General features: G+C 35.9%; 1 protein-coding gene across 1 annotated transcript in view; it reads left to right on the top strand.

Annotated features, from left to right (window-relative positions):
* Positions 1 to 16,919, top strand: part of NEGR1 (neuronal growth regulator 1) — an 821,559-nt gene that overhangs the window by 475,645 nt on the left and 328,995 nt on the right. The window contains exon 3 of the mRNA XM_055339346.1: positions 975 to 1,100. Coding sequence (XP_055195321.1) covers positions 975 to 1,100 — 126 coding nt within the window. The remainder of the gene's footprint in view (positions 1 to 974; positions 1,101 to 16,919) is intronic.

Below are 16,919 nucleotides of genomic sequence, written 5' to 3'. Positions count from 1 at the left end.
GCATACCTTAGCCCTGGGTAATACAGCTAGTAGAGAACCCAGGATTCACATCCATGCCATTTGAGGATGACGTGAGACCATTTGATATTTGAGAGGATGTGAACGTTTTAATTGGAAGCGCATTCAGAGATTTTCCCATACGGCATTCCCAAAGTGCATTCCGTGGTCACTAGTTTTATCAAATGCTCTTGGATAAAAGCTTTCGTCTTCTAGTATGTCAGAAGAAAAAAACAGAAACAAATACAATATAAACTTTTTCCCTTTACTTGGGGAGATTCACAATTAGCATAACAAGGTTTCTAAGAAATCCCAGGATGAAGAGATCTATTTTTACTGGTGGTTTGCAGCCATCACTGACAAAACAACATAATGAAGACACCATTCAAGCCCTTAGGAAATGAGTCCCTTCGGATATAAATGATTAGAAAGTCCAGCCCTACTAAGGGGCAGATAGAAAACTCAGGTCGCAAAAGCCTTTGTACCGCTGAAATCTCATCCTCCTAATCTCACACGTGTTTTACCTCACTCAGCTCTTAAAACAGCATGTTGGCATAACTGTTCTGCTATTTAAAGTTTCGTTCAGATTTTGATTTTTTATTACATCATCTCACCGAGGAAACCATCATTATAGTGAAGGTACATAGAACAAAGAGTAGATACATTCTAGTTTACTTAATACAAGTCCGCACAATAAAATTTTAACTTAAGTAATATCCGTGTTTTTCCGGTTACTAAACATCCCATTTATCTTGAAGTGTTTAATATCTAAAGGTTAGAGAAAAATAAAACCAACCAATGAACAGAAAACTCTAGGAGAGTCCTGAGGATCTAGAGAATCTATCTTTGGAGTGTTGACCATGGACCACAAGTGGATTTCACCACCACCGTTTGCTGTCTGTCGTGCAGTTGATCATATATATTTCAACAGAATTTTGTATGTGTCTTTCTGACCACTGCGTGTTTTGCTATTTCAGTTCCTCCGAAGATATATGACATCTCAAGTGATATGACCATCAACGAAGGAACCAATGTCACCCTTACTTGTTTGGCCACTGGGAAACCAGAGCCTTCCATCTCTTGGCGGCACATCTCTCCATCAGGTAAAGTAAAAATATATCAGTGTCATTTGTGCTGCTGTTCAACAGTCCCCCGTAACCTCACGTGTTCAGAACCTAAGAACCAGCTTATATTTTTTACATCTTTTTCACGAGATAAGCGGGGTGCGTATTTTTATACTTAATCTTTATACCTAAAGGCACTGCAGTTCACCAAAGTTAAATGAACAGTTTCTGTCAGAGCCCAGGAATAGAATCTATGTCTCTTGATTCTCAGTCAAGGTTATTTTCATTTTAGTGTACTGGATAATCACAAATCAATAGACAAAGAGCTCAGATGGAAATATCACAAGAGAAATATCTTCATTTAAATGTGTAAGGCTTTTATTCAGTCGTCATTCACATGTTAATAGGCCAGCATGAACTGCTAAGGTAATCAAGAGAGAATGAAATTATACAAATTACGAGGTTGCTGGGTCTAATTTCAAAATGCAGTTCAGAATCAAGGATTTGGCAGTTAGAATTAAATTTTAACTGATGAGGGATCTAAAAACCCAAGACTTTCAGTAACTTGTACAAGATCACGTAGCTAGGTGAAGTGAAGGGATATAGCATTTCCAAGGGTTTCTGGCTACATGCACAAAGTTGGGGATAATCATCTTCAAAACAAGGCTTTGCGTGGTCACCCGTCACCGAATCACCAATTTGTGTCAAGTTTCAGCACTTGAATTATAGAGCTTTGCGTCGTACCCTGGAAGTAACAGTGGTAGTTTTAATGAATAGGATCCCGTGATGTTTCCGGTAAGTGAAATTTGGTTTTATTTGTGTTATGCAGTTTTGGTGGAAATAGCTCTAATAGGGCTAGTGTGATGACATGGCTTTTAAAGAAATCAGAAAGGCACCTTTACGTAGGTGTGGAGAGAGTACAATTGCCACATCCTTTTTATCTGCTAAGGGTTTCTTTAGCATCACTTATCCTTAAGTGTCTTTCAGTTTCCTCATTTGTGCAGTAGGTCTAATGAGACCTACATCACGTGCTAAGTATTACTATTAATGTGAGAAAAAATCGATATAACAGCAGTGTACACTTACATAATATGCATTATGGCCTCTATAGTATTTGTGAGGCATGAGTGTGCTCTTGCCTGCCAGTACTCCACTCCTTAGAGCAGCTACGGGATCATAAAACGGGTAGATAAGCACTGGATTAGTGGCAGGACTCTCCGTGGGGGTCTAAGTGAGACGATTGGAGCAGTCAGGATACATGCGCTTTGATCTCAAGGTCCTCATACATCAATTCAGCCAATCCTACTGCAAATCTCGTAGCCTCAGTTACCCTCTGCTAGTTGTCTACTTTCCAAATATCGAGCGATAAAAACCCCTAGCTATTGTGAGACTCGAAAAAGAGAATGAGCGTAAGCGTGCTTTAAAAACTATAAGGTGATATGCAAATGTATGGCTGACTTTTAATCATCTTTCCAGGGATTTAAATCTGATACGGCAATATAATTTTTGTAAGAATGAAGCACATAATCTCCATCTTCATATAATTTAAGATTAATATTTTGGATTGAACTCTCCCGCTTTGCAGTGCTTGTTATTATGCATATTCTTCTTTTTTAAGTGCTTGGATACATTTTGGTTTAATTAAATAGCGTGAGTGTTGGTTAGTAAAGTTATTAGAATAATGATAATGGATAACATCATGAAGCTGAAAGAAGACAGATTGGGTTTATAAGTTAAACTGTGCATGGATTTATTTTTCTGATCCTGCCATACAGAGTAAATGAGTAAAATTAGCATAAATATTAACCGTTATCCAATGAATAGCTAGACATGGCTGATATATTTATAAATGCTTCCAATAATTTCAAATTATAATTTAATGATCTGTATTCAAATGCATACCGCTGTGGAGTTTCTGCTTTAAGTAATGTGTCTGATAATTCTATTAAATTTCTTCAACTTACATATTTATATTTGAAAGCCAAATTATAAATGTCATTGATCTGTCTATATTTTACCTAAGAAATATCAACATTTTGTATACCCTCGTCTTCTGTTACATCACAAAAGAAGATGTGTCTCAAAATAGCAGTCACCATATGAACAGTGGAGAGTGTTAAAAACAGATCCAGATACACGCCCTGTCAATTCGAGAAATATAAAAAAATAAAAATAATAAAAATAATAAAAAAAAATACGAGAAATAATGGCTAGTTTGGTGCATGGGTGATTCGTCTAGTTTTTTTTTTTTTTTTAAACCAGTACTTTTGTTAGTTCTTACTGACTCGGTCATGGTCTATATCAGTTTTAAAAATCAATAATAAGAAAAAAAAAAGTCTGGCCCCAGGATGATAGCTCCACAGAGCCTCTCCCTAATTCACACAAAAATTAGGTTGTGGGTTCCAGCATATCACCAACATTGCCTGAACTAACCGGAGGTGTCGTTCTACTTGGTCATTCAAACTGCTCAGTGTACATTCTGCAAAGACGTCTTTCTTGAGAAGTTTCTGGATATATGAGCTTCCGTAGGGTTTGCGTATACGGATGATTTATTTCTCCCTGCATTTTCTATTCTATATTTAGGAATTAATTTCAAATTCGTGTAAAAACTGTTAGAGAAATAATACAGTCTATGCCCTGTACCCTTTACTCGGTTTCGTCCATCGTTGTTTCCCATTTGCTTCAACATTTGCTCTCTGGAGAGTATGTGGAAATTTATATGTTTTTCCATCGAGTCATTCGAGAACAATCGGTGTATACTGTGCCCTCTTCTTCCTAGTTATGTCAGTGTGCATTTCTGAAGAATAAGGACAGGCTTTTATATAATCACAGTGCCGTTTTCAGCTTGTGTACGTATCATACTTTTGTCCCATTGCTATCCTTATTTCAATTTTGTCAATTGATGGAATAGTGTCCTTTACAGTTTTGGGTTTTCTTCCCCTCTAGTACAAAATCCAAGTATCACATTTGACTGTCACATCACTTTATTCCTCTTTATTCTGGGGTCTAATTCCTTGGTCTTCTTTGTCCTTTCCAAACATTGATAATTTTCAGCAAAGCATGCGCCACCCCCACCCCTGCCTTTTCAATAGTATGTTTCTCATTTGAGGTATGACTCCTGTTTTCTCATGATTAGGTTCCAGTTATGCTCATCTGGGATCAAATAAGTGAAGTTATAGGCTTCCCAGGGAATGATATCCAGAGGCACAGGCCATCCATCTGTCCCTCATTTGTGCTGTTAATTTTGATTACCTAATCAAGGTGTCTGATTTCTGCATAGTGTAGTTCCTTTTTGTTTTTTCCTTCCCCATGCTGCCAATAGGCAATAGGGAGAAATTTTAAAATCATAAAATACAAATGTCTGTTACTTGTTAACCCTCCCGCAGATTTTACATTCTCCGTGATTCTTTTGTGAACTAATCTTTACTCTGATGATTATGGAGTGATGATTTTTCTAGCTTGAGCAATCCTACTTAAACAGCACTTGGCCTTCTACTAGAAATAAGAACCTTACTTCCCCCCATTTCTTCCTCGTTTTTTCCTTTTATTCCTTTCTCTTTCGTCTTTCTCTTTCTTTCTTTCTTTCTTTCTTTCTTTCTTTCTTTCTTTCTTTCTTTCTTTCTTCTTTCTTTCTTTCTTTCTTTCTTTCTTTTTCTCTTTCTTTCTTCTTTCCATCTTTCTGTCTTTCCATCTTTCTCTATTATGGCAGAAGCTCATAGATTCCCAACATTTAAAAAATGTTCATAATTCATTACTGTCTTTGGTTATTTTGATGCTCAGATTGTTCCTTATTTGGGGAGTGGAAGTCACTTCATCCTGATTCTTATGTCCTTGCAATGTGATCCCCCTTTTTTTTTTTTTTTTAGCACTTTTGCACTATCTGGCATGACAAAAATATTCCAGTTTCATCTTGTGTTTTAGCTGCCCTGTCTCTGGAATCAGCCATTTTACATTACTTTGATGACTGGATACTCTATATGTGGGGTTATGATAATTATATATTGGCTTCAAATATATAACTCTAGGGATCCCTGGGTGGCGCAGCGGTTTGGCGCCTGCCTTTGGCCCAGGGCGCGATCCTCGGGACCGGGGATCGAATCCCACATCGGGCTCCCGGTGCATGGAGCCTGCTTCTCCCTCTGCCTGTGTCTCTGCCTCTCTCTCTCTCTCTCTGTGACTATCATAAATAAAAAAATCAAAAAATTAAAAAAAAAAAAAACAAATATATAACTCTAATCATCTACTTTATAGTAAAATTATCAGAAACTCAGACACCTAGACTACTTCTTATGATAGTCTATTAAGCAGTAGAATTTAAATAACTTTAGTGCAAAGGATTAACCATATTATATTTGGTTTTATCTAACAATAATCCTGGAATAAGGCCTAGGAACCGGTCGGTGTGCTTGCAGAAGATGATTATAGAATTAGTAGTAAAAAATATTTATATCTAGCAAAATATAAGGAGGCAATTGATCTATCGTGAGATATTAGAAAGGTACATACATCTTTATTTACAAGAAATACTGCTTTAATCAATGACTCTTTTCTTAAATACTTAGGAAATTTTGAAGGTTTTCTCAAAATTCAACTTATCTTATAGCTTGATTCCCTTCATTTCTACCTGTAATTTCTTAGGCATCACATGGTACCAATATAGTACAGTAATTAAAATCATGAACTTTATAGCAGTCAGAATTGGGTGTGAGACCCAGATCTTCATCTTATAAACTGTAAGATCTGAGACAAAATTGTTAACTCTTTTAAACTTTAAATATACGATAGTAATACTAAGTGTCCCCAATTCACAGAATTATTATGAATATTAAATGGAATAGTATAAAGCTTTGAACAGAGTTCATGACTTACCGTAACTATACCATAATATTACCTATTAATTGGGATGCCTGGGTGGCTCAGTGGTTGTGCATCTGCCTTTGGCTCAGGGCATGATCCTGGTTCAGGAATCAAATCCCACATCGGGCTCCCTACATGGAACCTGCTTCTTCTTCTGCCTGTGTCTCTGCTTCTCTCTGTGTGTCTCTTGTGAATATATAAATAATATATTAATATATATATATATTAGCTGTTAATTTACTAATAAATTGTGTTTACTAATAAAGTGTGTTTCAGATTTTGATAAAATGGAATCTCCAACCCTGTTTCTAACATTGAAGGTCCTACTTATAGCTGTTGAATGCAAGTCACATAGCTGTTCTCAATGAGGGTATCATAAAGCTAAACTCCTAGAGAACATTGACAAATTACAGAAGGCATTTGATTTTTAATATCAATTAATTGATTATTTATTTATTAAAATATTAATATTTTAATATTCAAAATAAAATTCTTAATCATAAATCACTGTATTAATATATCTAGATAATAATAGATTACAAAAAATACCAGAAAAATACAAAAGAAAATAATAGATTACAGACAGATAACAAATATGGAGGCATTTTGAAAGCCTCTATCAAGTTTCCACTTACTCATTGCTACTCATCTTAGTCTTTGCTTCCTAGGTCATTTTTATACTTTGAGATCTGGAGTCTCCAGGCATGTTCTCACTCTACCCTGCTGGTGTTTATTAGCTGAAAAAGATATTCTTTTGTCTCTGGAGCTAAAATATGATCATAAACACTGGTTTGTATGTCTTAAACTCTTTTTTGTCTAGTTTCCATATGCTTCATTCTGTTTGACGGAATATATCACTCATATATGACTCCATAGGAGTTAAGGCCTAACTCAAAATAAAAGACTGTTCAATTATGTCTCTTTGTCCTATTATGTTCTAGATTCCCTTCATTCCTTCATATTTGTCAGTTCCATATTCTGTTAAAATCCTTTCTCTCCTGCATCTTTAACCTCTTCCCCTCCATTGACTCCATCCTGTCCACAAACTCAAGTTATTCTTTATTGACATCAATCCTTCGGCATTTTTGTTTAAATCAACAGCTATTGAGCATGCAAAAGGAGATTGCAAACAAGTAGTCAAAGATGTAGGAATAAAACCAAAAAGCCATAATTTCAAGAGACCAAAAGAGGAAAAGCATTTCTGGAATGGTGAGTGATAAACAATGCAAGTCAGGTCAAGTAAGATAAGACCAAAACAGTTACTTTCTAGATCAGGTGGTTTGTTGACCATTATGGCAATTCAGTGACATAATGGTCCAGAAACCCGGTTGTGGACAATTAAAGAACAAATAAGAAGTGAAGAATCTTGACATGGAGACAAAACTATGCATCCAGTTAGTCATAATGGAAATTTGGTTTCTCCACTTTTACACATGCTATTTCCTCTATTAGGAGTATTTTTTCCCCTCTAGACAAGTGACAAACTCCTACTCATCCTTCAAATTTTGTAAAATTATTCCTGAGAAATCTAGGAAAAATTGGGTGCTTCTTCTTCCATAGTTACATTGTACAGTATGCCACCACTTGTGTGGAACTAATTCTCTAAATTATAGTCATTGGTCTAAATATAGTCATTTATTTGTCTGTGGCCTCAGGGAACAGAGAATTCCTTCTCCCAGAAACTGTTCATCTTTGTAACTCTTGGCTTAACTTAGGGCCTGGTACAAAGTAGGGACTCCATAAATATTGAATAGTTAATGGATGCTTCCATTTGTCCTTGCTCCTCCCATAGCCTCTTAGAACTTGAGATTAAAATTTAAAGTAATAACAGTGTAATGACACAAGCAAGTATTTCTGTTCTTATATTTCCCCAATCCCTACCCCTAATATAAAGACTCTCATACCCCTAAATATAAATCAGTCCTTTACTTTTCTTATAGTTTCAGTCTGGCTGCACGTCTGTGATATTGTGATTTATCATAAGAAATATATATTTGGGTTTTGTCCCAATTCTTGCGCACAGCTCCCAAAACCCTTGGAATTTCCTATGATGAAACCAGCAAAGTTATCTTTTGTTATGTTAATGAAGCAACTTTGGAGACCTACCTAAGGTTGGGACTGGGGTTACCATGAGAACCAACCAAGAGAATGGAGATTTGGAATTTTCAGTCTCACCCACCTAGACTTTGCAGGAAGGGAGAGGGACGGGAGGTTGAATTATTCACCAATGGCTACTGATTCAGTCAATTGTGTGTACATAATGAAGCCTCCATAAAGACCCAAAAGGACCAAGATCAGAGAGCATCTGGGTTGGTAAACAAGTAGACACTCAGGGAGGATGGCACACTCTGAGAGGGCGTGGAAGCTCTTCATCATTTCCTCATACTTTGCCCTATCCATCTCTTCCATCTGCTGCTCCTGAGTTGTAGCCTTTTAAAATCAACTGATAATCTAATAAGTAAAATGTTTCTCTGAGTTCTCTGAGCTGTTCTAGCAAATTAATTGAACCCAAGGATGGGATTGTTAGAAGCTCTAATCTACAGCCAGTTGGTGAGAAGCAATCTAGATTGCCTCTGAAGTAAGGGAGGAGGGCAGTCTTGTGGGACTGAGCTTTTAACTAGTGGCAGAACTGAGTTGAATTGTAGGACACCCAGCTGGTCTCGGATAATTGTTTGTTGATATGGGAAACTTCCCCACTACATTAGAATTGGGTTCTGAACCTTGACCGCATTAACATATAAAGAGCAGCTTGCACCAAAATAATTTTAGCTAGCAGGGTTCCACTAAGATGTATTCATTACCATCTACACACAAAGTGGAAGGTTCTTGCACAAACATGTCCCATTTAAACTTCAAAAATAAAATGTGAAGTGTATAAAATAACATGGCTCTCATAGTACTTACATAAATTACCCCAAATATGAATTTTTTTTTTTTTTTTTTTTTTTTTTTTTTACTTTTTGCTCTGAAAAGTTAGAAGCTTATGGGAGGTTACAACATTAGTACAGAGAGCTTCCATCCATGTATCTGGTTTCTCTAATTGGTTACGTTTTATGTACCTATAGTGTGACACCAAAGCAAATGGACGTTAGTGCAATACATGCGTGTGGTTCTATATCATTTTTATCATATGAGTTGATTTGTGGAGCCACCACCACCACGATCAAGAGACAGAACTCTTCCCTCAGCACCAAGATTTGTCTTACGCTATCCCTTTGTAGTCACATCCACTCCTTATCCATCCACCATCCCTAACCCGTGACAACCTGTTTCTAACCTCTTCCTCTTCTCTATAATTTTGTGATTTAAAGAATGGATGTAAATGGAATTATCACTTGAGTGAGCTTTTGAAATTGGCCTTTTTACTCAACATAATGCTCATGAGGTTTATCCAAGTTTCGCATATATCAGTACTTTGTTCCTTTTTATTGCTGAGCGATACCTAGTGATGTGAATGCACCATAACTTGTTTAACCACAAACATACCCTAGCATATTTTGGTTTTTTTTTCCCAATTTTTTGCTATAACAGATAAAGCTACTATGAACAATCCTGTTTCTTTTTTCTTTCTATCCTTTTACTTTAAACCTACATGTTGGATTATATTGTAAGCGAGTCATTTGTAGAAAGCTTATAGGTAAGACTCTTTAAAAAAAAAATCTACTCTGACAATCTCAGTATTTTGCTTGGTGTATTTAGGCCATTTACATTTAATTTGATTATTGATTACTGGCATCTTATTTTTTTTGGTTCATATTTGTTCCTTCTAGTTTTGTCTCCCTGTTTTCTTTTTCCTGACTTTCTGTGGGTTATTGAGCATATTTTGAATTCTGCTTTGTTTTATCTATAACGTTTTTGAGTGTGTTTCTTTACATAGGTTTAAAGTATTACATTGTATAAGCATAACTTATTGTAGTCTATGGGTACCCACATTTTACTTTTTCTAGTGAAGTATGGAAAACTTACCTCCCTTTATTCTGCTTTTCAGAGTATAATAATCTTAAGTTTTTTTCTACATATGTAAGAACTACCTCAGATAGTGGCATAATTTTTTTCAACTGTCAAAAATATATTAGAAAAGAAGGGAAGTGGTTTGTAGTTATCTATTCTTTTACTCATTCGCTTGTCTATTAGAAAACTTCCTTTAGCCATTCTCCTATGGTAGGTCCACTGCAGACAAATTCTTTTAGAGTAGTCTCTGAGAATGTATTGATTTTGCCTTTTTTCTTGAGAATATTTCTGCTTGGGATAGAATACTGAGTTTAACAAAACATGCACTTACTTAATATTCAAGTAACCTTAAAGTGGCCTAAAGGCAACATTTGGAAATCTTGCAGATTAAAGTATAGAACCTTTGAAAACTAAAGAACAGTGTTTTCCATGCTTTCCATTAAGTATTTCTATAGATTTAACATATAGCTATAACATATAGTGTAAACTGTCCATTAAAAATATAATAGATATGGGGATCCCTGGGTGACTCAATGGTTTAGCACCTGCCTTCCGCCCAGGGCGTGATCCTGGAGTCCTGGGATCAAGTCCCACATCAGGCTCCCGGCATGAAGCCTGCTTCTCCCTCTGCCTATGTCTCTGCCTCTCTGTGTCTCTCATGAATAAATATATAAAATCTTAAAAAAATATATGATAGATATTGCCAAACTAAGAGATTTTAAGGACCTTGAAATTGTCAAATGAGAGCCATTTCAGAATAAATAAAGTCAGCATTTATTAGGCCATGGATTAGCAACCTAAGGCCTATGGGCCAACTGGCTTACTGTTTATTTCTGTAAATGATGTTTTAATTATTGTTGTTGGAACGTAGCCATGCTCAAATAGCCTATCACTGCTTTCTCATGCTACAGTAGAGAGTTGAGTAGCTGTAGTAGAAACCATATAACCCACAAGGCCTAAACTATTTACTGTCTGTTCCTTTAAGAAAAAGCTTCTGACTCTTGCCTTAGGTATTTTAAAAGAGGTTTAGGTTTTAAATATGATTTCCTAGCTGTAAGACATACAGGTTTAGCCCATTAAAATTTCTATAATCTTTAAAGAGAATTAAATACAATCTTAAGACAGAAATGTTAATTATGAATGATCAGCAAAAATAGAAAAATGTAAAAAATGGAAATTACTAACCAAAAACCATGTAATACCATTCAAATCTATCATTAAAAATAATTCTGAAAATAATTTGAGTCTGTACAGGTACAAACTGGAAAGAATTACTTTCTATTAGTGCTCTTGATTCTGTTGTCATTTCCCTCTTGTGAGAGAAAGTCTTCTTTGAAACGCCTGAGAGCTGGGCCAACACCGAGGGTGATATGATGAAGAGGCTGTGTGTGTGATCCTTGCAAGCTGGCAGCCTGTCGCCCAAACACTGTAATTCTTTAGGAGTCTTTTCGTAGGTTTGCAATCCTGACACTGCACTTTACTCTTTAATGTTAGGAAGAAAAATTTAGTAAAACTAGCAATTTATGCTGATGACATTCCAACAATACCAGATCTTCAGATTACAAGCTATGGTTCTAGTTCCATTGTAGAGTTACACTCTATGTGGAGCTTTTGTGAATTTCCATAATGGTTTAACAGAATGGATAATTATATAATGAATGAATCTACATAATGATGGCAAGTTAAACTTTTACCATAAGATTGCACACCAATAATTTATACATGCAGTTAAAAGTGCCTCTTTGTTCTGAGAGTTTTCTTTATAATTTTAACTTTCATTTGTCTGTTCCCAGAGTCCTCTCTACTTCTATTTAGTTTGTGGTGGTCTATGAGAAATTGTTTGTATTCAGAACTGTTAATGCCTGCTATTTGAATTTAGAAAGCAAGAAAATTTTCATTATTTTAAGATATATGTAAGGCTAAGCAATGAGTCTGATGATATGATGAATCAATATAAAAAATAATCCACTATTCTCAGAGGAAAGTGCTTACCCTATAAAACAGAAAACAGGAACCATTAAGCATTTCAAAGCATTTTATAAAAGATTTTTTTTTCCTATGAAACTTGGTTTTCTGAAGGAGATGGGCATTAGGAAAAAAATATACGTATATACATACACACTGTACTATGTCTCCCCTTGGTGGACTGAATTTGGGCATGATCGCTTACGTATATGTTTACATAAATTTTTAAAATTTAATTTATTTTGATGAAATTTAAGCATAATTAACATGCACTTTTAAGTTAGTTTCAGATATTCAGTATACTGATTCAATAATTCTATACATTACTCAGTGCTTATCATGATAAGGTACTTTTAATCCCCTTCACCTATTTCACCCATTCCCATACCCTACTTTTCCCTTCTGGTAACCATCGGTGTATTCTCTATAATTAAGAGGTTTTTAGTTTGTCTATTTTTCTTTGTTTGTTTCTTAAATTCCACAAAGGAACAAAATGATACAGTGTTTATCTTTCTCTTATTTCACTTACCATTTTGCCCTCTACATCCATGCATGTTGTTGCAAAGGGCAAGACTACATTCTTTGAGGCTGTTTATATTTTAGGAATTAGATTTTTCTAGAGTATTTTTTCAGAGTGATTTCAATGTCACATTACATATGTTAGGAAAGGGTGTTACATAAGTGTATATATTTAAATAAGTTAGGAGCTTGTTTATATTATTGTTTATAATCTTAGAAAATGCAGCTTTTAACTTGGTTATAAATTCCATGCTAATTCATGCTGAGGTGAGACACCATGGGTAAAAATTTAATTCGTAATACTGTATTAGATCCTATAGGGATCCAGGAAGACCACCAGTAGGTTGTGTGAATATGTAGAATGAACCCAGCTAATATGTACGTTAGGTACTATTTATTGAGCATTTGGTATGCCTAGGCACTGTTCTAACATATGTTAGGTTAACATATGCTACTATTTTACATGCAAAGTTTTATAACTTCCTGTACCACATTCATGAAGAAAAAAGCATGATGTTCATTTGAAGCCAGGTTGTACTAATCTTTGAGCCCCAGCAGTCAGTGAAGATACAACTTGGTTTTATAACCCATAAATATAAGATCATGTCCATCAAGTCTGTATGTATATACAAACAGGCCCTACTGGAACTTAATTGCCATTTCTGATGTATTAATAAAATATATGTAAGCAAGAAAAAGAAAATATGTTGGCTCCTTAGTGGCTCAGTGGTTGAGTGTCTGCCTTCAGCTCAGGGTGTGGCCCTGGGGTCCCGGGATCAAGTTCCACATCGGGCTCCCTGCATGGAGCCTGCTTCTCCCTCTGCCTATGTCTCTGCCTCTCTCTGTGTCTCTCATGAATACATAAATAAAATCTTTAAAAAAGAAGAAAATATGTTAATGATTTTTAAGAAAATCATTATTTTTTAAAAATCAAAGTGTCCTTGATAGTTATAGACATGAGCATATGGTTGGCTGGAAATAAATTAGAGGAGTTACGATTTCTAGTGTAAAAGAACACCATATCCATTTTTCTTCACTCAAAATTAATATATTGCTATTGAATTTTAATTATACTCCACCTTCTTCTAAAATTATATTTTTCTTGATTAACTTAACCATAATTAGGAATAATCAGTACTAGTGGAAAATTAAAATGGTTTTAGTAATCTTGGATTATAGGTCAATAAAACTGAAAAACACGTTTTATTCTCCCTTTTTGTGGTCTCTTTATGACTCATGATTCAGACAAATATATCTACATAGTAGGCATTCAATAAATATCTGCTAGAGAATATTTTAGAATACTATCAATTCTTTATATGATTAATAAATGTATATTTACTAATTAATGGATTCAAAATTAATATGATTAATCATTATTTTCCTTATAACCTTTATGAATAGATCATTCCCCAAAGAAGTTATAGAAAAAGCTAATAACATTTTTTTATAATTATCAAGGTCCTATTAAACAAGACACAATAGCATAGCGCTGCAAAAAAACACTATTCTGCATGTGTTAAACTGAGCAAAATTCTTAAGCTCTCTGTGCATCATTTTCTTCATCTGCAAAGTGGAGATGATAATAGTAATAAAATACCACAGGGATGTGATTTAAAGCAGATGTTATAAAGAGTTTGAAAGAATACTCAAGCAAAATTAAGAGCACCAAATTCTTAGCTACTATTATTAAATTTCTTTTATAGTTCACTTTCAGATGAAAATTGCTTGAGGACAGATGATAAAAGATGGCGATGAGACATACCAATAAATACAATGTTCTTATGTGATAAAAATCAGGTAAATGCAATGTAATCATTGCATTTCTAAATTTGTGAGATGTTATTTTGTATTTAGTTGTTTCCATATAGGAGATGGAGGAAGGATTGCTTTCCTGAGCAACTACCACGATGACTTCTAGAAACAAAAGTTGACCCCAGTGGTGGCTGGGCCATGAGAGGAGAGGACAAGAAACACTATGTATTAGAGTAGGAATACATTTGTTTACTTTTATTCTTTGCTGTAGGAAAAAATCTATAAAAATCAAGAATAGAAGAAAAGTCTTTCAGGCATTTGTAGAATCCTAAGAAGTTGTCCTCTTCTGTGACCAGGAGACCAGGACTTATGGTACCCTATTTTGCTGTTTATCATTATTATTATTTATAAATTCCCTAATTCTGGTTTATTATGCAACCCAATTTCAGGCTGTTAAAGTTCCCCAAAATTTTATGGAACATTTTGTATCAAAAGACAGTACTTTCACTCTCTGTGAAAATATTACGAAAGTAATTTTGTCCGAAGGGAAGAGGTTCAGCATTCATGAAATGTCTGCTAGTAAAATACATAATGAAGATGTCTTATCAATGTTGAGAGACTAATTTTGCCAGACTGACAAAAGAGGCAAAATGCAACATTTATTGCATATAAACTTTGTGTGTAAACTTTGCCTGAGAGATTAAAACTAAAAAGCTAAAATCATTGTGTATTTTTGTCTAACTAAGGCTATGTTTCATTGTAATCTTCAGAAATTTACAAAGTATATCCCTGCATACATTTACAAATTAATAATGGACCATAGTAAAGTCTCAAAAACTCGTCTTTAAAATATACAAGATTAAAAAAATAATAGAAGAATAAAACATATAGGATTGTGGAATTCATTAAAGTGACATTTTTTATTCAGGGTTCTTTTTTTTTTTTTCACCTTCGTTGTTAGCCAATTTTCAAAAATGTTTCCTTTTGCATTAGGTTTGAATTTAATCCAGTACCAGCTGTATTGTTTCTGGACAGTGCTGAAGCTCTGAAGATGTATTATACCCATGCATCATCATAGCATTGTCATTCTGAGGATATATTAGTGTAATACATCTTCAGAGCCCTCAAATGAGAAGCTGTCTGGAAGGAATGGGGCGAGGAGCAAATTCAATTCAATTACAGGACAAAAGAACCAGCTGAAGAGAAGGAGAGAACTCTCAAAGCGGGATTCTCAGTGGAGTTGATTACAACCAGGAATTTCATGGAAGTATATTCCGTTTTTCCTTTTGTGACATGACAAGGAATAATTATGGATTTTGAACACACATCTGTAAAGATAAAATGGCTTCTCAACCCTGTGCTTGACTCAGGAGCGCCCGATGGCTTTTTGTGAAGCGTTCAATTGATTTTTGAGAAAGTCGTTATAAGCATTTGTGTTCATTTAACATATAAACCTAAAGCATACAATCAACTTACAGTTTGGTTTATTAAAATGCGATAAGTACAAAGGAATGTTTGCCTTTCTAATAAAGTCTTAGTTTATTAACTTTTTAAAATTTTCAGACATGAGAGAGACAGCAGCTAACTGAAAAGTGATCAACAGGCAAGAAATGAGAAAACCACCTCTTGTTAGCCAGCGCTTGACTATTCCGACTAGGTTGGGCTGTCTGGAGTGATCAATAAGTCTTATTGCTAGGGTAAATTTTTCTTGGATAGCTCTCGTATGTTAAAAAGTGGAGAGTTTCTTAATTCTGTCATGGTACAGATGCATTCAGCGTTCAAAGTGTTCGGTCGCTTACAAAAATAGATTGCTTAGGAAAAAAATCTCTAGCTCGTTATATAACGGTTATATTATGAATATTTATTTTACATTTATTTCCTTAAAAACCATCAATTAAACACTTACAGGCCAGACGATCGGCAAAACCCTGAGTACACAGATGTAAGGGGAAAAAATATAGCTACTCCCTCGGAAGAGTTTGCAGGGGCGTTGGAAGACACAGGCGGAGGGGGAAGTAGTTGCCCATTGACTAAAGACTTTGTGTAAGGTCATCGAGACCCTGAATGCAAGAAGGTATCTTTGAGAAGTTGACTTTTAAACCAAGCCCTGAAGTTGGCAGAGGGGAGACTGCTGCGTGAAGCCGCCGTGCGAATGGCTGAAGGCGGGAGACAGGTTGGTGTGTGGGCCTGGAACCAGCAGAGAAGAGGCAAGAGAAAAGCTTCGGGTGAGGGTGCGGAAGCTTAGCTGGGGGTGGCCAGGTCACCAGGGGTTGGAGGCCACGTGAAAATAGGAAAATAGGTCTTTATTGTTGTCGTCGGATTTTTTTTGTCTATATGCAGAGGGAAGCCTTGGGAGCATGGGAGTGACCTGATTTTATTTTACTTTATTTTTTTTAAAGGTTTTATATATTTATTGGAAAGAGAGAGAGTGAGAGAGAGCATGAGCTGGGGGAGGCACAGAGGGAGAGGGAGGAGCAGACTGGTGCTGGGCTGGGGCTCCATCCCAGGGCCCTGGGTCACAACCTGAGTTGAAGGCGGTTGCTTAGCCCCCTGAGCCCCCTGAGCCCCCTGCTTGCCTGTACCGGGCCAAGGATGTTTCTGGTCCTGGGCAGAATATGAATTGCAGGGAGCCCAGAGCAGAAGCGGGAGAGCACCCAGGAGACCAGGGCGACCGTTGCAGAGGGGCACGATGCCACCTTCACCAAGGGTGCTGGCAGTGGCCGGAGACAAGTGGCCGAGTCCCTGTTGTGCAGGTAAAACCAAAGGCTGAGGGTTAGCAGGTGGAGAATGCCTGTAGGTTTTCTGGTTTTA

This window comes from Nyctereutes procyonoides, unplaced genomic scaffold (genome assembly GCF_905146905.1).
Source record: "Nyctereutes procyonoides isolate TBG_1078 unplaced genomic scaffold, NYPRO_anot_genome, whole genome shotgun sequence".
NCBI classification, from domain to species: domain Eukaryota; kingdom Metazoa; phylum Chordata; class Mammalia; order Carnivora; family Canidae; genus Nyctereutes; species Nyctereutes procyonoides.
This window is presented reverse-complemented; position numbering and strand designations above follow the sequence as displayed.